At 41.6% G+C, this 21,772-nt stretch overlaps 1 protein-coding gene across 1 annotated transcript in view; it reads left to right on the forward strand.

Annotated features, from left to right (window-relative positions):
* Positions 1–12,831: 12,831 nt before the first annotated feature.
* CASK (calcium/calmodulin dependent serine protein kinase) overlaps positions 12,832–21,772 on the forward strand; it is a 290,070-nt gene continuing 281,129 nt past the window's right edge. The window contains exon 1 of the mRNA XM_032474657.1: positions 12,832–13,033. Coding sequence (XP_032330548.1) covers positions 12,975–13,033 — 59 coding nt within the window. The 5' untranslated portion in view covers positions 12,832–12,974. The remainder of the gene's footprint in view (positions 13,034–21,772) is intronic.

Here is a 21,772-nt window from a genome sequence, read left to right on the forward strand (position 1 = left end):
TAATATTTTTATGTCTATAAGTAATGCCTTTTACCATCACCAACCCTGCTCATTTAACCTCCTAAATAAATGTCTAGTCTGTTCATTTCCCTACATAGCCTGCCACCACCTATGTCAATGAGGGTACCGACAGGAGACCTAGGACATACTCAAAATGGGATCATTAGAGGAGGGATTATTTACAAAGGGATGAGGGCAGAGAAACCACATGGAATAGAAAACAGAGAAACTCTTGGAAATAAGAGGAAAGCTATACCAGCTAGAGGCCTGAAGGGACCAGAGGAGGGAGCAATTATCCAGAAAGACAGAGTCAAATACACAAGGTAAATTTGAGAGAAGCATGATCTTCTGTTGAGGGGCACAGCCAGCCAGAGGCAACCCAGAAAGGAGGGAATTGGGAAAATAAGTTCCCTGACCTCATTGTCCTCCAAATTTTCAGTCTCCTCTAGGGGTTCCCTATTGGCCAAGCTCAACCAGAAGCCAGAGGACGTGGGATCTTGCTTATGTAGTTCATAGAGTTCAGCTTCCCAGAGCATAAAGTAGGATGGAGAAGGTGGAGAGTAAACTTGCAAGGGCAGGTAGAGACCAGCCAGCACACCACCTTCATAAAATCCGTCATCAACTCTCTACTAAATGAAACCCTGAGTAGTTTCTCACCATCCATTCTTACTCCCCTTCCAATATAATCTCCAAACTGCAATAGAAGGGATTTTTTTTTTCACTATGCAAATCTAATTGAAGCCAAGCCCTGTTTAAAACTCATCAATTGCTCCCCAAGGGGATCAAAATCTTTACCATGCCCCCAACCTCATCTTGGGTTTCTCTTCCCTTCATTCCTTCCATTCCTGTCACACAGGTCTTCTTTCAGGTCCTAAAATAAGCCACGAGGCCTTTGAGCAAACTATTTCTTCTGTCTGGACTTCACCCCCACCCCAACCCTTGGCCTAGTCCATGAGTCTGCCTGGTGAAGCTTTCTCTGACTTCCCACTATCAGATCCCCAGTCTAGGTTAAGTTCCCACTTTATACACATCAGTGGTGTCTTCCCTGAGAGCACTGATCTTCATTTACAATTCTCTCTCCATTTTGTTTGGTCCTTTGATGAAGCTATCTTCTTCTGTTTTGCTCCCCCGGTGCCTCCCTTGCTGAGAAAATGCCAGGCACCTAGTCGGCACCAAAAGAAAGAAGGAATGAGTGAGTGACTGATATTAACACATTACAACTGAGTTTATTTCTTTGAATTCAAGCAGAAGCGAAAGTGGATATTGGAAAGAAAATTAACTTTAAAACCCAGTTATAGAGGAACTTGCTAAAGAAAGCCGTTTTTCCCTTGCCAAAATGTGTTCCGTCCCTTCATTTCTGAGAGCTCTGATGCCTTCCATCATTCTCCCGTAACCGTTTTCTCCGGCACAGCCTCAGCGCCTGGTCTCCCAGAGGAGGCACTGCCTCCCACAAGTGCCTGGTAAGGTACAATAAAACTGCCTCAGTGTTCCAGACATAAATGATGACTTAACTGGAAGCCTCTCCCCGCCTCCCTCCTCAGCATTTGTCCTACCTCCCAGGTCACAAAGGATAAAGATTCATGACTCAGGCAATTTCAGCTTATAGACCAGCTGCAATGTTTATTCCTCTCCGTCAAAAGTCAGTAGAAGAGCTCAGAGTGGTACAATTATTTGTGTGTATGTTGATATGTAATGACTTTTAGTGCTGGGTTTTACGACTTCAGATAGCCCCAGGTTAAACAAAAAATGACCCCCGATGTCTTAGAATTCTCAGAATTTGAAGTATTCAAGTTGAGTGCATTTTTCTACAAGCCTATTGCTGATTTAGTTGCCTTAATTTAGCTATTCATAAGGGAATGGGCATCTCTCAGTTCAGCCTGAGATCCCTGACTTACCATTCTAAGTGGCCTATGTGGTCTTTTATGTGATAAATTCACTCAAATAATATTCCTTGTCTCCTTCAAACATTCATTCCAGGCCATCCTGGACTCTAGTGTTCTTTTTAACGTTTGTTATATTGCTTTCAGCAAAAGTAATTGTAAGGAAAATCGCTCACAGGCTAAGGGGAGAGACAGTTGGCCCGGCTTTTTCTTCTTATTGAAAAGTATCACGTTGGTTAGAGAAGCTGTATTATCAAAATGCCCAGAATCCTTTTCCAGCCATTTTTATTTTCTCAAGTTCATGATCATAAAGAATTGCTAGAAACTTTTAAATCTTTTGGGAATGAAGCTGTAGTTTGCTTGTGCAACTGTGAACTGTGTCTAGCCCCTCCATGTTACCTGGGTATTTCTGAGCTTACAGGGCTACATTCCTTCACTTGACCAAAAGTTCTGTCCCTGTTTGTCCCCACTTAAGCGGGTAGCACTCAGTCTACCCCCAAGTCCATTCTAGCTATCTGCTGCCTGTATTTCTCCTTTGGCCTAGAGCACAGTCCTCACAACGCTATCAGGCTTGGTCTGCTCGACTCATCGTCTGGAGCGCTTTCTTTAACGTTACACTAGCCGCAACAGGCCATTTCCACCCCTGCCCCCAGGATCATCTGGCAAGGGCATCTGTCCCCTTTTTGTCTCCTTTCCCTGGAAAAAATTCTCTCTGGCTCACATCCACCAGTAACCTTATTTGGGCTAAAGCAACCTGTGATTTAACTGGAACTCTGGGATGTAACCAAGGGCTTTATCCTAGAAACTCATGCCCTGGTTGCCCTCTGCCCTGCCAACGGGCTTCGAAGGCAGCTACTCTGCTAAAAGTTTCTATCCCCGATCTCCACTTAGGCTTAAGATATTACCTTTGATGGAGAAGGAAACACGTAGAAAATTTATGGGATAAAAATAAAGAAAACCAGAGGGGAGGGTATGTATGTCTCAGGGGTAAAGCGCATGCTTAGCATGCACGAGCTTAGCATGTACTGGTTCAATCCCCAGTACCTACGTTAAAAATAAAGAAAGAAATAAAAACCTAGTTACTACCCCCCCAAACAAACAAACAGAATATGCCTTTAAAATAAAAAAATAAAGGAAACCAGACTGCTATCTAGATTCCACACTTAGATGCAGTGCTCTTTGGCTGGGAGGGGAGAGGGGTTGGCATAATTATGAGAGATTAGCCTTTCATCAGCACCCTTGACACCTACTGCTGACCCACACTCCACTCTCAACTGGGTGCTCTGGTTTCTCCAACCTCAGTGACCAAACCCAGCAAGAGGTAGTTTGGTTGACTCATTTGAAGACCTGGCTAGCTAAGTCAGGTGACAGTTTAGACCATGAACTTTAGGCTCAGGAAATGAGTTCAAATTCCATCTCTACCTATGACTAATTGTGTCACCTTGGGCAACTGACTTGGCCTCTCGAAAACTGAGTTTCTTCTATAAAATGAGCACAGTAAAAAGCTCTCTTATAGAGTTGTTAAAAAAGATTAGAGATAAATGTTTTAATCATACATTTGAATTATTTTAAAATTTGTAATTGTGATAAAATACATATAACATAAATTTTACCATCTTAATAATTTTTAACTGTACAGTGTTGAGTATCTTCACATTGTTGTGCAATCCACCGCCAGAACTTTTTCATCTTGCAAAATCGAAACTTTGTACCCATGAAACAATAGCTTCCCATTCCCTCTTCCCCTCAGCCCCTGGCAACCACCATTTTACTTTCTCTTTCCATGAGTTTACTCTCTATAACTCATATTTGTGAAATCATACAGTATTTCGCTTTTTTTGACCAGCTTATTTCACTTAGTGTGATGTCCTCAAGTCTCACCCATATTGTAACATGCATCACAATCTACTTCCTTTTTAAGGCTGAATAACATTCCACTGTATGGATCAACCATATTTTGTTTATCCAGTCATCGGTGGATAGATACCTGGGTTGCTTCCACCTCTTGGCTGTTGGAAATAATGCTGCTGTAATCATGGGTGTACAAGTCTCTTTGAGACCCTGGTTTCTTTTTTTTTTTTTTTAGATATATACCCAGAAGTGGTATTGCTGAATCACATGGTAGTTATATTTTTTACTTTTTGAGGAACTGCCATACTGTTTTCCACAGCAGTTATATAATTTTACATTTGCACCAACAGTGCAAAGGGTTCTGAACTCTCCACATTCTCAGCAACACTCGTTATTTTCTGTATGGTTTTTTCTCCTAATAGCAACTATCCTAATGAGTGTGAGATGACATCGCATTGTGGTTTTGATTTGCATTTCGCTAATGATTAATGAGGTTGAGCATCTTTTCATATCCTTGTTGGCCATTAGTGTATCTTCTTTGGAGATATGTCTATTCAAGTCCTTTGCCCATTTTTAAATTGAGTTATTTGGTTTTTTTTTTATTGTTGAGTTGTAGGAGTTCTTCATATATTCTGGATATTAACCTTTTATCAGATAATACAATTTGCAAGTACTTCCCCCCATTCCATAGTTGCTTTTCATTCTGAGTGTGTCCTTTGATGCACAGAAGTTTTAAATTTTGGTATTATCCAATTTATCTAGTTTTACTTTTGTTGCCTCTGCTTTTGGTGTCCTATCCCCTGAATGATTGCCAAATCCAACGTCATAAAGCTTTTCCTCTGTTTTCTTTTAAGAGTTTTATAGTATTGGGTCTTACACTTAGGTCTTTGATCCATTTTGAGTTAATTTTTTATATAGTATAAGGTAAGGTTTCAGCTTCACTCTTTTGCATGTGGATATCTGGTTTTCCCAGCACCATTTTTTGAAAAGACTGTCCTTTCTCCATTGAGTCTTGGCACTCTTGTGGAAATAATTATACATTTGTCTTTGTGATTATCTGATTTATGTCTGCCTCTCTCACTAACTTATAAGCTTCAAGAGAGCAAAAATCATGTCGATTTTGCTCACTACTTTACCCTCAGTACCTAGTATGTAATAAAGCCTCAATAAAGTTTTATTGACTGAGCAAATAAATGCTCAAAAAACACTTAGCACAGTGCCCGGCACTAAATAAAATTTCAGTAAGTAGGAACAATTATTATTGTTGCTGTTTCTTGTTTTAATTCAACCCATTGTACCCTTTGCCTGAGGCATACTTTGCTTAATCTGGAAAAAAAAAAAAAGAAAACTTACTGCCTCAGAGAAGCACGGGAAAGTCAATGTCAGGGTGCACCATGATTCGGGTTTTGATATCTGGCAGATTTGGTTCAAACACTGGTCCTTCTCGTTCTAGCTGTGTAATCCTTGGCACATTACTCGACCTCTCTCCAGGTCTCAGTTTCCTCATCTGTAAAATGAGGGCAATAATATCTACCTCATAAAGTTGTTATATGTATTAAATGAAATATGTGTAAATGTCTTCACATAGTGTCTGGAATGTACAGTAAGCCCTCAACAAATGATCTTTCCATCATTTCTTTACAGACCATTAGAATTTCTATCTTTTCCCCTTAGTTTGCTTTTGCTATTGTCTTTCAAAAGGTTACTTTCTTAGCTATTGTCTCCATTTACAAGACAATTTAAAATAGATAACAAGGATAAATAAGCTTGAATGGGAAATATTTGATTAGAATGCTTAAGGTAAAATATCATTGAAGAGTTCCCATCAAATCTGGGAATTGCCACAAACAGCCTGTGGAAATCCCAATAGTTATTTTTCTCTCTTGACCAAAATGGAACACATCTTATTAGTGCAGATCCTGACGTTATAGGTTATCACTAGGAGAATAAAGATTTTTCAGGAAAAGGGTCTTCATTTTTTAATCAAAGGTATCATTTATGAGAAGGTATGGTAAGAAGAAACTGTCTCCTTGAGAGTTTTGCAGACTCATACTGCCAGAAAAGACCCCACAAGAGAATCTGCTCCATCCATGCCCAGGGAGGGTAAATGATTAAACCTACCAGTATTTTATATTGGTGACTTATTAATCACTTGACCTTTTCCATAGTGCACCTTAGTATAGTAAATTATACTCCTTTCTACTGACGCTTGGGAGACTTACATGACTCTTCCCAGCTTAGCCAGGGCTGGACTCTATGTAAGTCACCCACAGGACACATTGCAGCTGATTGTGCATTTTTACCTTATAGTGTGACAGTTTAGTGGAAGTCTGGAAAGAAAGTGCCAGGAAATACAGAAAAGGACATTAAAGAGGAGATACCTGTTTAATTTCCCAGTTTACCTTTGAAATCTCTCATAGCTGGGATGGCACGAAAAATTCCAAATGCTGTGTGAGATTTTCATTTGTTTTTCTCCAGAAAAGATAGCTAGCAGAACTACTTTCATTTAGTAGAAATAAATCCAATTCCCTTTATTTTGTCCCTGCTCTCTCATACTTCTTCAGCTCTGATACTGTTGACTCTCCCCTCCTCTACAAAAATTGCATTTCTTCTGTTATTTGTTTTCTTCCTAAGAATTCATCCACTTTGTTTCTTTTGGGCTCCTCAATTTCTTCCTAATTACAAGTGACTCTCTAACCCAATTCAAGAAACAAATAACCATTAATTTATTTAACAAACATACATGGAGTACTTACTATGTTCCAGACACTTTCTAGGTTCAAGGATTGAAGGAGAAAAGCTATAAACAAAACAAATAAAAGAGAATTCAAGGAAGTGATAAAGGCTATGAATCCATTCATTCATTCATTCATTCATCATTCGACAAAAACCTTTTGAATGCCTACTACACACCAGGCACTATTCTGGATACTGAGAATTCTCTCTCTTGGACCTGATTTGGGCCTCTCTGTGGTGAGTAGGGTGGGACAAGCAGTTGGAGTCAGGAGCCCAATGAATAAAGTGAAGCAATATCTAAGTATGGGTTGATGGGGAGGGGGGTGGAGGGATGGACTGAGGTGAAGAATGAAGAAATGGAAAAGAAAGGAAGAATCTAAAAGAAATTTTGAAAAGAAAATTGACAGGGTCTGGTGACTAGCAGAACATGGAGAAAGAACTAGAGTGCTAAGATAAAGCTAATTGCCAGTGTTTGGGTGACTAGGAGAACAGGAAGCCACCCATCATTCATTCTACCCTTCCTTCTCCTGCTGAAAGTGTCCTGACTTTCCTTTGGGGCTTTTTCCTATCCTTCAGTTCTCAGCCAGGAGATTGATTCCCACACCTAGCTCAAGGGTGGGCCCTGCTTGGTTAAATTATTCAGTGACTCTCATTCCCTGGCTACGGTGATTGGTTCAGGCATGGTCATGTGCCTTATACCAGGCCAATGAGAGAGTGAATCCTAGAACAGAGGCAGGAACTACTGGATAAGACTCCTCTTCTTTTTTCCTGGATGCTGATAAATAAGGAGGTAAAGTCTGAGACAGTGGCAGCTGTTTTGCTACTTCAAGGGTAGAGCCTGGAGCTCTGAGGGCCACCTTGTGGACCCTAAGAATAAATCCAGTGCCACAGAATGCACAATGATGTGACTGGGAGAAAGTGAATCTTCAGTGATGTCATTTGAATCCTGGATCAAGCCTCACATGAAGCTAGCATACCTCTCAACCTTCTAATTATGTGAGCCAATAGATTCTCTGTATTATTGAAGCTGGTTTGAGCTCTCTGTCACTTGCAACCAAAAGAATCTTGGCTATTGCAATCACCATTAGCACAGAGCATAATGTCATGTCCCCAGGAGGCCAGCGAGTACTTGTGATCTTAAGTGGCTCAATGGAAAGGATATCTTTTGGTTAACTTTTGAATTACAACATGTTCAGTGTATACCAACACTGTGCTGTGTCCAAAAGCAATCTTGCTTCCACTGGAAAACAAAAGGGTCTAGTGACTTGCTCATTGGTATTAAAGGAAGAAGGGTAAAATGAATCTTTCAGCAGTGGTTTACAGAAGGAAGCCCATTCGTATTCAGATCCTCTTCTACTCCCTGAAGTGTTCTTTTGCATTTCTTATGGTTTCTCCACCATAGTGATGAAGTCAGCCCTACCTTTTTTTTTTTTTTTTTCTTTTTCTTTCAGAGAGTTTATTCAGCAGCCAGTGTCAGGGCAATGGTTCTTACTTTTTAGATGTTCAAGACTCATTTGGGGAGCTTATTGTGACATGCTCCAGGAGATTGTGATTCAGGAGGTCTTGGGGAAGGCCCAGGAATCAACATTTTAAACATTTTTCATAAGCTCCCAGATGATTTAGGTGCCGTTGTCACTTGGAGAAACACTGTTGCCTTAGGTTGGGTTTTCCCCAAAGAAAATCCTGATGAGGAGATTCAGGAGCAAATGATTCAGTCAGGAAGTACTCCCAGGAGAAACCTGTTAGGGAACAAGAGGAGGAGGGAAGGGAAGGGGAGGGAGCCAGGCAGAGTCTTGTGGAGGGTAGCTGCAGCCTGCTCCCACAGGGGCGCTCAGGCTGTGAGTAACCCCTCAGAGCTGCCCCTTCTCCCCCCGGGGGAGGTAGTTGGGCTTTCACTCTCCTGCACTAGTAGCCAGATGGGGGACACCTAAACTCCCAGGCACGTCCACGTGGGCAAAATGATTCCAGTAGCTTGTGGGAAGTCCTCTGAAGGCACAGGTGCGGGCTTTGGAAGCAAAAACACGCTGATGCTGGGGGAGGGGCACTCGGGAATGGTTAAAGGGATCAGAGAGGATTTGAGTGGAGCCCTACAATGTCGGCTCAAACAACTGAAAGGATTTTCTGTTTACAGCAGGAGTATCTCCGTGGTCTTAATGACCATCACTCTTCATTGTAATTACTTGCCTGTTACTTGTTTTCTTGTAGAATAAAACTTAGAGCAGTCAGAGACCACGTCTGCCTTATTGGTAGCTGTAGCTTCAGTGGTTACCACAGACATTCACTGAATGAATATAAAATGATTTGCCACACAATATCGGGGTATATGTTTAGTCCAGGTAGCTTTTTCTGGAGAGGGTGATGGTGTCTTTCATTTGAGTGTAGGGCGTCCAGCTTATACCACCAGGAAATAACTATATTCCAGTTTAAGACAGTGTCATTCTTAATTTTATTCATTAATTCAGTAATAACTTAAATGCTTAAACAGTCTTAGCTACAGAAGGAGGCTGAACCCTGAATTGCCTAAATTAACCCTGTGCCATGCCAACCTCTGTGTTGTAATCATGCTAATATTTTTCTAGTGTGTTTCCTCTTTCATATCAGTGTCATGTGGAAATTATGTGGGAGCCCAACAACCTGAGAATGTTTAATACAACTATTAAGTCCAATACCTCAAGGTCACTGAAGTTTTCACTGATATCTGAGAACCAAATTTGTCTAACACCAACCCCATCCTTGTACATTTTTAAAAAATGTTTCTGAATTTATAAAAAAGATTTATCAGTTATATACTCAAAGTCTATCTGCATTATAATAAAAATATAGAATTATTTCATCAGTAATTTTCATAGTATGAGAAATACTCATACTGATGATTGGCTGCCAAAGCCCATCCCCGTCTGCTTCTCCTTTGCCCACCTTCAAAGAAAAGGGAGGAAAAGGCAGATACCTGCATCCCCAGCTTCTCTTGCAGGTGAGAGTTGCCATGTGACTGTTCTAGCCAGTGAGATGGGGAAAGGGGATTTTCTTTCCCTAATAACAGGTGGGGGAGGGAGCAAAGCAGCCTTGCCTACCCTTACTGCCTTCCTGATTCCTGCCTTTGAATGCACTTTGATGTTGGAAATTGTGGTGATCATCTTGTGATGATGAAGCTACAAGCCTGAGAATGAGGAGCTAACATGTCAAGGGTGGCAGAGAGGTAAGAATGAACCTAGGTCACTGATGACACTGTTGAGTAGCTCATCCAATGTTAGTAACCACCCACCTCCAGACTCCTTCCTGTATGAGAAAGGTAAGTCCCCCCATTTGTTTAAACCACCGTTATGGAGTATTCAATTATTAACAGCTGAACACAATCTAACTGCTGCAACTAGTTACTTTAACATTTTCTCCACGGAAATGAAAACAGAACTAAATTATTGACACCTGATCATTTATACTTGTACTTATTTGCTGGAATATTGGGCTTTTGGAAGAAACCCAGATAATAATTAACTTCATTTATAAGGCTTGGTCATTTTAGTTGTAGAAAGCAGAGAGGGGCTACCTCTAGCCACAATGCATAGTATAAGTTCTGAGGGATGAGTATTACAGAGAACTTCTGTATCACTAAATAGCACACTGGGAGCTGGGAGATCTAAGTTCAAATGAGATGTTCAGCTAAACATGTGACCATGGACATATTTTTGTCGCTAAACTTGTTTTCTCATCTGTTGTACTATTTGTAGGATGCTTTCTTTGAAAGTAACAGAAAACCCAACTCAAAATGGCTTAAGCAGTAAGGGAATCCATTGCCTTACATGACCAAAGTGTAGAGAGTTGGCTAAACAAGAGATTGACAATGTCATTGAGAACATCTCCACCTTACTGCCCCCAGTTCCATCTTTATCTTAGGTCTGACTACCTTCATGGGTACAAGATATCTGTTGGCAGCAATTGAGGGTGTGTACCTCTTTATTCAAAGCCAGTGTGATGGTTGTGGGATGGGGTTGGGGGGAAAGAGTGTTTCCCATCCATGGGGGGAAAAGTCCTAAGCCTTGTGCTAATTGGAAGACCTGGAGCCATTCAAGGCTAGTGACCAGGGAATGCCAAGAGCTGATTAAGTTAGGCCAATCATGGTGGCTTCCCCCACATCTGTAAATGACAGAGCAGGACTGGCTGACCTCTAAGGCTCTTTCTGAATCTAAATCTATTGTGATTCCATGAGCAGAGTGCAAACCTATCTCTGTAATCGTCTTTTTTATTCCACTCCATTTTCTTTTGTTTCATTTTATCATGGTGCTTTTCTATGTCTGAGCATAGGTCCCCGTGCAAGATAACAAACCCCAAAATGAAGTCAACAAGCCTTGGCATAGCTCAGACCTGGGCTGGGAAAAGGAAGTTTAAGTTGACAAGGTGAGGATCGCTGTGTACTTCAGGGCAGAATGGAGTGACAGCTTATTCATTGGGTACTATGTGGACATGCCAATTGCCAGTGGGTGATGTGGAACTGTGGGACCCTCAGTGGAGGTGATGAAGCTCCCTTCTCTAGAGAATGCACGAGCCCTTTGGAAAAGGAGGAAAACCTTTTCATACAATTACGTTTTCCCTCTAATTTGCATTTCTTTAAAAAAAGGTCTAGTTCTCAAATCTTTAACACAGGCAAATCTCCCAGCCTTTTAAGGGAGTGGTCAAGCGTTTGCACAAAACGTTTCTGAAGAGAAAATATGCTATGTGGGTCTCCACCCCCTCACACACTTTGGTAAATACTATCCTTTTTTTTTCCTTTTCCTTTCTTTCTCTTCTTCTTTTTTTTAAATTACTGTACTGAGAATTTTACCAGATGATTTCTAGAAGCTGACTTATGAACTAATTGGGCACTTCTGCTGTGCAGAGGAACAAAGACTTTTTTTTATTGGTCCTCAACTGAGGCATATACCTGTCTGATGGCGTTGGCTTATTCCGCACATGCTCAGTTGAACAGAAATCTTCATATTGAATACAACCTAGCACAGCGGCAACACCCATAACCTCACTCCCTGGCTGACCCTGTACATCCACTCCCTCTAGTTGCATGTTTATCCTGACAAGGGTAACATTTATAGAGAGTAAAAGGAGCAGAGTAGGTACTGGGGGCTTGGGAGAGGGCAATATACAAAGGAGTTTAAAGTCTCTGGATGTACCTGCCTTCCTGACCTCCCTCTAGGCTGTCTCTAGTGGGGAGCAGGCGCTGGCTAGATATTTGAGTTTGGGGCAGAATGCAGGAGAAGCTGTCTCTATAAATTGCCATTTGTTGTTGCACACCTTCCTGGACGGTTTTTGTTTGGTCCTTTTCTTGTACGTGGACGACCCTTCTTCCCCAGCCCTCGTTTTCATTAAGGAGTGACAGAGTGGCACTAAAAGCATCCGCCGCCTAGCAGGGATTCTTGCTGTTCTCGCTTTCCCATTCATTAGGACCCTTTCCCAGCCTCCTTCCCCAGCAAAAACTGGGAAGGGCTTTGCCCGGTTACAAAAGGAGGGACCGGCCAGGCTTCCGAGCCTCTCGCCTCAGAGAGCCAAGAACGTGCGTTCGGTCTCGGCCCTTTTGTCCCCGACCCCTTCCGCGGCTTGGTCGCGGGAGTGACGACCCCGACCCGCCCCCACCTAAGCAGTAGTCACCCGCGCGCCCCAATCCCCCGCCCCTTCTAGATTCCCGGCGCCCGCCTGTTCGCCGTGACGTGGCCCGCGGCGCGCGCATGCGTCGCTCAGCCCCGCTCCCTTTCCCTCGGCCACCGCCTCCCGACGGGCTGGAGTGGGCGGGGCCTGTGGTTCTGGAAGCCCCGCGGACGGAGGGGGAGGAGGGCGTGTGTGCGCGAGGCGGGTGCGCGGGGCTCGCAAGCCGGTCGGCGGCCGAGGCGAAGGAGGAGGAGGAGCTGAAGGCGGCGGCTGCGGCTCCCGCCCGCACGGAGAGCCAGTCCCACGAAGCCCCCTCCCACTCCCGGGCGGGCGGCGGCGGCGGCGGGAGGAGGAGAAGGAGGAGGGAGCGTCTCTGCCGCCGCCTCCTGGTCCCCAGCGCCGATCTGCCGCCGCCACCTCCCTCCGCGGCGATCCTCCCTCCATGGTCCTGCCGCGGCCCCCCCTGTAGCCGGAGCTGCCCCGCGCAGCGCCGGAGCCAGCCTCGACAGAGGGAGCGGTCGCGGCCTCGCGGCCCGCGCGGGCTGACGAGTGGAGAGCGCGCGGTCCCCGAGGAACCGCACGCCGGGCAGCGCGGCCCGAGCAGCGCGAGGAGCAGCGGGCGGGCGGGCGGGCGGCGCCGGGCCCGGGCCGCCCTCGCTCCCGCGCCCCGGCCCCGCCGCCCGCGCCGGGGCGGCCGCCCGCAGAGGAAGGCGCCGCAGTCTCCGGGCCTCGCAGCCCCGCTCGAGTGTCCTCGGCACCGAGGGCTCGCGGGTCCTGAGGGGAGGAGGCGAGCCAGGGGCCGGGCACTGAGCTCTTTGGCGCCCCCACCCCCGTTTTCGGAGCCCTCCACGCTGCGGCCACTGTCCCCTCCGGACCATGGCCGACGACGACGTGCTGTTCGAGGACGTGTACGAGCTGTGCGAGGTGATCGGCAAGTGAGTCTCCACGCGAGGGAGCGGGTGTATGGGAAAATGCATTTCAGTGATGCCCGGGTCCTCCCGCACCCGCACCCGCCGGGGGCCTGCCCCTCTGACCTCCCTCTCCTCGCCTCCCTCGTCCTCCTTGCTTGGGAGTATTTATAGACGTGTACCTGGACCTCCTGCGGGGCAGGGGTCTAGGGGCTTCTCGGCGATCCGTGGAGGCCGACGAGCCGAGATCGGCCACCCCACGAGGCGTGGGGCCGGCTGAAATCTGTCTGCATTTTCTCTGACGGTTGCACAGGGACGTGGCAGAACCGATTTTATAGTTGCTTCCTGGGAACAGTTGGGCTTATTGTTACCTTGCGTGTACCACAGACCATTAACGAAAAGAGCAGCTTGCATTTCCTTTGCATGCGTGGAGAGACAGAGAAAGAACGTCCAGGGTTTTAAATTGTGGGGTGTGTGTCTATTGTGCAGGATATTAGATAGATGCCTTTGTGTTCACCCCATGCCCGGATTGGAGGGGGTCATTTAAGACCAGGTGCGTTCAGTTTCGGCAAATTCTTCACCTGGGGTAGACCAACGTGGAAAGAGTTGGGGGATTCCGAATTTTTAATGCCTCGTTATGCAATGACTGTTAAATCAGTGTTCGAGGCTTCCCTCGACTGTTGTTGGGATGGTGGTTAGCGTGGTAGAGCCGTCTGCTTTGAGTCACCGGGCTGGTCTAGAATATAGAACTGACAGTCCAAATGCTCATCCTTTCATCTGTGTTGTATAATTACACTAGGGAAAAGCAGGGAATCAGATTAATCACAGTGCTGATTGAGAATTAAATCTGCAGTTCCTCATCTAATTGTCCATTCCTTAAATCTGTTTTGAATAGTTTCCTTTTCATTCTTGTCAAACAGTATTCCAAGTGCACAATCCTGCTAATTTGCTTGTGAGGGAAATGCTGCGATCTGAAGTTGATTTCCTAGTTCAGCGTGTATTCTGTGGCTTTAGAAGTTGAGGAGATAAGATTTAAGAGCAATTTTTGCTTGGTTATTAAGGATTGCTAGATAGCTACCATCGAAATATTTTTCTCTCTTTTTGGAAGCGGTGCTTTATTGTCTATTTTAAGGTCCGCAGTTGGGAAATGAAACCAAGACCTTAGAGCAGTTGACTGTATCTCTTTTAAGTTGTCTGCAGTTCTGGATTTCAATTTGTTTAAGTGCTGATAACTCATTATTTTCCTTCCATGTTGAGGTATTACAGTGTTGCCTCACATGGTGAAATTGTTGGTAGAGCTTGCCACACACTTTCCTCAGACCCAGTTGATACAAAGACATGTTACTCCTTGCCCCTATTGTTAACATGACCAGCCTGTCTACTAGAATAAAGATATCTGAACCTGCCCTGGTAAAGTGGTTATGGAAGTGGTCTAGAGCAGAGCTGTCCAAAAGATATATAATGAGAGCCCCATATGTGATTTCATATGAGTAAATTTTACATGTGTAAATTTTCTGATAGCCACATTAAAAAGATTAAAAGCAGAGGTGCAATTAATTTGAATAAAATATTTTACTTAACCCAGTAGATCCAGACTATTATGACTTTAACATATAATCAGTATGGAAATTGTTAATGAGATTTTTACAACCTCTCTTTCATACTCAGTCTTCAAAATCCAATGTATATTTTACACTAACAACACATCTCAATTCTGACACTAAGCTAAATTTTCACTGGAAATACCTGTTCTGTATTTAGGTTTCATAAAATTTGCATTTGCAAAAGTAGATTCACATACCCAACTTGTCCCAGACATACCTAAAAGTTTTCTAATAACTGAATCGAGAATCTCTTTCTAAATTTAAATTAATTAATATTAAATAAAATTCAAAATTCAGTTCCTCATTTGGACTAGCCACATTTCATGTGCTCAATAGCCATATGTGAATAACACAGTTCTAGAAAGACAAATGTGTCAGAAAATCTCATTGCTTTCTTCGTTCTTGGCACTCAGGGAAGGTAAATTAGATATTTTCCAAAAGCCCCCAAATGATTTTGTGTGTGCGTGTGCATGGGGGGGATGATTGTTGTGTCTTAGTTATATTTGATTTAAATGAGCCAGGAAAGTCACAATTGGAAAATGTGAGATTAAAATGTTAATTCTATTGTGATGACAGAATATAGCCATCATTGAATCAATGTTAGTAACTAGTTCTGATTCCTTGAGGTCTGAAAGAGTGATGATGTGATTTCTGGATGTCGAAAAGAAGTAGTTAGCATCACATTAGCACAATCAGTATTCTGCTGACTTTTAATTGCTAAAATATTTTCAGGAAACGCCTCTGGTTGAACTAGATTTATCTTTTCTGTTGCTTCAGAGCTGCATGAGGAGGGGATGCAAGCTAATTTTGAGGTGATAGGTCCTCTATGGCTACCTTAACTACTGTGAACGTGAAAACTCATATTCTACAAAACCTGACTTGGTCAGTACCATTTATAATATGTCATCCCATGAAAAAAGGAATTCAAGGTAGCCTTTGTGGCAAAGAATATAATGATACTGTTCCTCACCCTGTGTAAAGGTTGAAGGTTTTCTCCGGTAAATTGTCTCAGCATTTATTGATCTGGAAATTGAAATTCACTTCTGATTTTCTTACAGGGTCTTTGACAGCATACATTTTAACTCAGAATTTGTTCAATTCTATATTTAAACAGAAAGCCCATAAAGATGTCCACTTGTACCGAAAACCTTGTTGATTTCTATCCAAGTTCTCTGGAATTGTAATTTTTATTGTATAACAAATTAGTATCAGATTGTTTTTGACCCCTAGAGCTTAACAGGTTTAAAATGTCACCGAAGTACTTAAAATGGATTTCGCTTTTTGCCATTAGTTGACCACCCACTCACTGTACTACCTCACTACTTATCTACTCACTCAGTCATCCACTATCTCGCAGGAAATTGTGTGCCTGATTCATTATGAATATTGGGAGGATACCATGTCTTTTTTTTAATTTAAACTCTTTTCCCTTGTGTTTCTTATTTTTGAAAGTCTTACAAAAGGTCCTTGAATACCTGTTGTTTCCATAACATTTTCCCATGTAATATCTTTCAAGTGACTGAGACAGATCTCCAATGCTGTCATTGTCCCAAAACTTCTATCTTAGCAAATGTAGCAGTTACTGGAAAGGAAAGGTATTATGCAAATACAGGTAATCAGCTAATTTTTATGGTCGTGAGCATTTACTGTATCTTTTGCAAATTGCTGGTTTTATAGGCAAGTGCACAATCAGTAATATTACATGAAGGAAATTTTAAAATGATTCATCCAAATTAAAACGTAGAGATGCCTACCTTCATGGTACAGCAGTTTCTGTGAAAGAGCCTAGCAAACTGTACACGGTTTTTGCCTTGTATAGGCTGAGTATTTGCCTATGTATTTAGTAATCTGTAACTTCTGACTTTCCTGCTTTGGTAGGACGTAAACCAAAATTGGAATGATGCATTGTGACCCCTGCTCAAGGATGACATGCAAGTTTGCGAGGCATGCTGTATTTGCTTACACCTCAAGAGCACTTATATTTAATTACAGTTACTTATTTATGGCTCTCTACCTAGTTAACAGGGAGCTTCTTGAGGGCAGGGAAAATAACTCACACATCTTTCTCTATTACTTAACACAGCGCCTACAATGTAACAGTTGCTCATTTGCTATGGAATGAATTGAGTAGTTTTAATAAAATCTCATTAAAAGACAAAAAGTATGTTTATCAACCTGAGAGCAATTATTGTCCCAAAAGGCTGAATTAAAGTGGTTCTCCACCTGGCTGTATATTAGAATCACCAGGGGAGCTTTTTAAAAAGATCAATGCCAGGGCCCTGTGTCAGAGCAATGAAACCAGAATCTCTGGGAGTGGGTCCTGGTCATTGGTATTTTTTAAAGCTCTCCAAGTGATTCTAATAGGCAACTATGAGCAAGAATCATTGGTTTAAAACTCAGGTTATGTATGTAATATTTTGGGACTGGCTTCTGAGAGGCTTATAGTTTTTTAAAAGCAGAATAATTGTTTTGGGGGAGGTATTGCAGCCAAAAGACCAAGACATGGATTTTATTTTCCCTACACTGTATTTCTGAGCCTTGTTGTATAAGAATTTTGTTTCAGCCTATGTTTGTCTTTGATTTTTTTGGGTCTTTTAAGATTCACATTGATTTATGACACTCATCTAACGCTAACATGGTGATTGCCTGATGTTTGGAACAACATAGAACAAGGATTGCTTCAATAACAGTTGATGATGGCTGTCTACTGTGATGACTTAATTTAATATTGAGAAATCTATCAGTTTAGTATGGATTGTGTTTGCACATACACCTTATGAAAAGAGTATGATTAAGTTGCATATGTTCTTTAAATTTCATACTTGGAATTTCAATAGTGCTGTTTGCCCAAGAATTGAGTTAAATGCAGTCTTTAAGTAAATACTGGAGTAATATGTATAATATATAATTTAGCAGAGAGGAAAATTCAGCTTTACTAATTTGTCCTAATTACTATGGCTTTCACATATATTGATTGGCCCAGTGGTTTGGATTTCTAGTACCACAGTGGGGAACGCTACATCATGTTGAAACATCTTTCCTAGGAATTTTAAGTAGACATTGTAGGTAAAATAGTTTTTAACGTTAGGAAAAAGTCAAATATGAGCCTGAAGGAACCAAGAATTTTCTAGAAATGAGTAGATGTTCCATGAAAGAAGTGTTGATCAGAGTGACAATCATGTAACAAGGGAAACAAAACACAATCACCAGCTAAACTGCTGGTGCCTCAGAAAGATCCAAGCCGTGGAGGTTAAACTAACGTTACTGGGTGGAAAAACCTGTTATAGGGTGTGGATTCCTACTCACTGCAGGCCTTATTGGGAGGAGGTAAGCTGTGTTGATTCCTGAGGATGGAGTTGGACTCTGGGACCTCTTAGGAGGGAAATGAGCTACTGAGTTGCTTTTCTGCACGTGCACAACCTTCTTTGGGTCTCTTTATGTCCACTTATTACAGACCGCTTTAGGACTGGGAGTTTCTGAAGTGTGGTTTGCATGTTGTCTTCATAAATGCTTCCTGTGACTCCCCTACCTTCTATAATTGTGACATGCTCTGTCCTTGACATATGCAGATCACCTGTCTCTGTCTCCATTTTTCCTTTGTATCCGCAACGGTTTCACCTGCCCAAAGCTATATCTCTAATGTTCCTTATATTATGTTCCTGGGGTATTTTCTTTAAATTGAAAATTCTTTAGCCATCTCCAGTTGTAGCTCTACTCAATAAATTAAAGAAGCAAGTATACCTCAGTTTTTGAGATTGTTCTTGAATTAGTGCATTTTTGTAAATGCTTTCACATTTTAAATGTAGCAGAAGCAATTTAAAGGAACTTAGACATAAGATTGTTTACAAGTAAAAAAATTCTTTCATAATTTAACATGCCTACTTCATAAAGGTAACTGACATTTATACCTTCTAATATTAGGCATTTTACATATGTTATCTCCTTTAATTATACCCATTTTACAGAGAACACTGAGTTTCAGAGGGGAGGGATGAATAACTTGCTCAAGATCACATGGGAATCCTACCAATTCTAAAGTTCATTCATGTCATGCTGCACTCTGCTGTTGATTCCAGTTGTGAAAATGCTGCAGTGGGTTTCCTTAAAGTAAGGCACATTTCTTCATTTTCAGAGTTTATTTACTGCAAATTTTAATTGTTCAACTTTCTGGTTAAATTCCTCACTTCTTCAGTAGAAGTTCCATACTACTGTTCATTGTTTCATCTATTTCATTTTTCTTTTTGTCTTTTTCTTTAATGAAATATCATACTGTTAAGTTTATGCATTCCTTAGCCATGGAAATACAGATTCTTGACCATCCATCCAAAAGTATAATTTGTTTTGGAACTTTTTCCACCCCTTTTACTCTCCGAGTTTTTCCTTCCAATTCCCCTGCCCCAAAAGACAGAATAGTTGATTGATTACTGCTAACCTGCCAAACCAGAAGTATGGAGATTTCAGAGGTAGGTGTTTATTGGCAGTGGGGTGGGGTTGTTTCCACAGGATAGTTATTTCTATATCCTGTAATAAAAATACTGAAATTATTCTCTCTGACTCTGAAACTATACAGCTACTGAGTTGTGAGCATCTCAGCTGTCTGCCAACACTGCACACCTAAGTGTGTGTGCCAACACTGCACACACATCAAGTGACTGAGTTACTGCTGCAGAGCAGGTACCTAACCCCAGCCAACAAGCTGATGGGGCATACAGGTCTCACATTTTTTGGTTCTATTTTTTAGTTGCATCTGACAGTGGAGATTCTAAACCACCAAATACTGCATTGGATTTATGCCTCAGGGTTCAAGGTGCTATAGGACCTGCTCTCCTTTCTCTCAGAGTCACTCATTATCTTGGTATCCCATCTTTCAGCTTAGTCTGATGACCAGTCTGGTAGTCATCCTTGGTATCTTCTAGGTGATTGGTTCCAGGACCCCTTCCCACCCGGCAATTCCCAAATTTGTGAATACGCAAGTCTCTTATGTATAAAATGGCATAGTATTTGCATGTAACTAACACACATCCTCTTATATACTCTAAGTCATTTCTAGATTACTTATAATACCTAATACAATGTAAGTGCTATGTAAATCGTTGCCAAGAGACAAATTCAAGTTTTGCTTTTTGGAACTTTCTGGAATTTTTTCCAAATATTTTCAATTCACAGTTGATTGAATCTGCAAATACAGAACCCTTGGAAGGCCGATTGTATTATGCTGTGATTGACCTTAGAGCCCAAGTCAGTGTAGAGAAAGTCTCCCTTTGACTTTCTGTGCTGGGAAGATTTCGCTTCTGAAGCTAGCTTGACTTAAAGGAAGTTAATGTATATTTCCAGCTTTGAGATTTAGTAATCGTCTGTTAGTTTCATTTTGTTAACTAGTTTTTATAAAATTAAAAAATTAATTTTAAAATATAGATGGTACAAAGGTAAATAGTGAATCTCTCTCCATTGTCCTACCATCCATCCATAGCCCCATTCCCCAGAGGTAACCATTGTCCAGTTTTTGTACATCTTTCTGGAAGTTTTTTGTTTAAAAACAGAATGGGATCCTATTTGTGCACTGTACTGAAATATTCATTTTCCATTGAAAAATAGCATATCTGGTGACCTTTCTATATCCATCTATATATCTATCTAACTGTGTCTCCTCTTAAGCTGCTGCCCAGTATTCCACTGGATTGGTACTTTGGCTTTGAATTGAGTACAGCCCATTTCTAAGTGAACATTGCTGGAAATGTACAAGTGGAGTTTGGGTGAAAGGTCCAGAATGACAGTGAAGATTTGGAAATCATCTGTGTGGAAGTTAAACTGTAAGAGAATGTGTTCTTGTGGGTTGATGGAGCTGGGCTAGGAGGAGAGGGGTTGTGGTTTGGAGTATAACAGAGTTAGAAGTATGGATAGCTGGAAGTCACAGAAGTCTCAAGGTGGGGTGGATCAACAATGTAAAATGCCAGCACACTGAGGACTAAGAAAAGGCTTATCTATAACAGAGGCAATTTAAAGCATCTTATCAAAATGAACATAATGTTTAATATTCCATTCATTGTGTGACTGAAAAGCGAGATTCCGGCTTCATTTCTGTGGATGTTGGTAATATACTATCTCTCTATGAATCTATCTCAACACCAACCTATTTAGGGCAAAAAAAGGAGTACATTTCTTTTTCACTGTGATGTGTTTTGCAGGTTCTATTGTCTGGCTTTTAGGTAAAACCATTTGGTTTTCCTAAGATGAGGTCTTTTTGATTCCTAAGCTTGATGTATAACTTTCAATTAAATGGAAACCTTTAATGAAATGACAAAGTATATTTTAGTTTAGATACTTTTAAGTTTGCTTTAAGTTCTTGCTATTTGTCAAACCATTGTTCTTTTATTAAATCCTTCACCTATAGGGACCTGAATTCTTCCTTGCCTCAAGGCTTTTGGTGGCGGTTGGTTAACTGTAGTACTCTCCTCCCCTTTCTCATCCCTCTCCTCACCCCCCTCCCCCAACTAAATTTCTTCATTGGCTTTTTTTAGTTGTCCAGATCTATTCATAATAAGAAATGATTACTTTATTGTGCTTAAGCCAGTTTCTTTGTATCTAAGTGCACATTATTTCATTTCAGCTTCTTGTATTCTGTTACCGGGCTATTACACATTCTTTTTTTCCAATTTTTAAAATTTCTTTTGATACACTTTTTTTTTTTACTTTGTTACCATTGTTTGGATATTTGAATTATTTACAGATAGGGATGATGATTGTTTCTCTCTCTCTTTGTGTATTTTAGTAATATCCAAAATATACTATATTGAATCTATGTTTCAGGCTTTTAATTTTAACCCTGAGTTTAGAGTATTTAGGTATGTTTGTCTAGGATGAAAGTATTACCATTTAGCCATATGCAGATTTTAATATTTTATTAAAATGCTTAATGTTATTAATTCAGTTACAGAGATCTCCAGCCCCACAGTGATGTGCTGATTACCATTATAATACTGCTATTTTATAGTACCTAATTCATGTTTTTAGGAAACATCATAGCTTTTCAGCCTTTCTGCTTACTCTTGGTACCTACTTTCCCCCAAACATATGGATCAGTAGTGCTTTGTAGCTCGTAAAGTAGCCCTCTAAGATCTGATCTGATAACCTTTGGATGGATTGTCACCATTTTCTCCTTATT

Source organism: Camelus ferus, chromosome X (assembly GCF_009834535.1).
Source record: "Camelus ferus isolate YT-003-E chromosome X, BCGSAC_Cfer_1.0, whole genome shotgun sequence".
NCBI lineage: Eukaryota > Metazoa > Chordata > Mammalia > Artiodactyla > Camelidae > Camelus > Camelus ferus.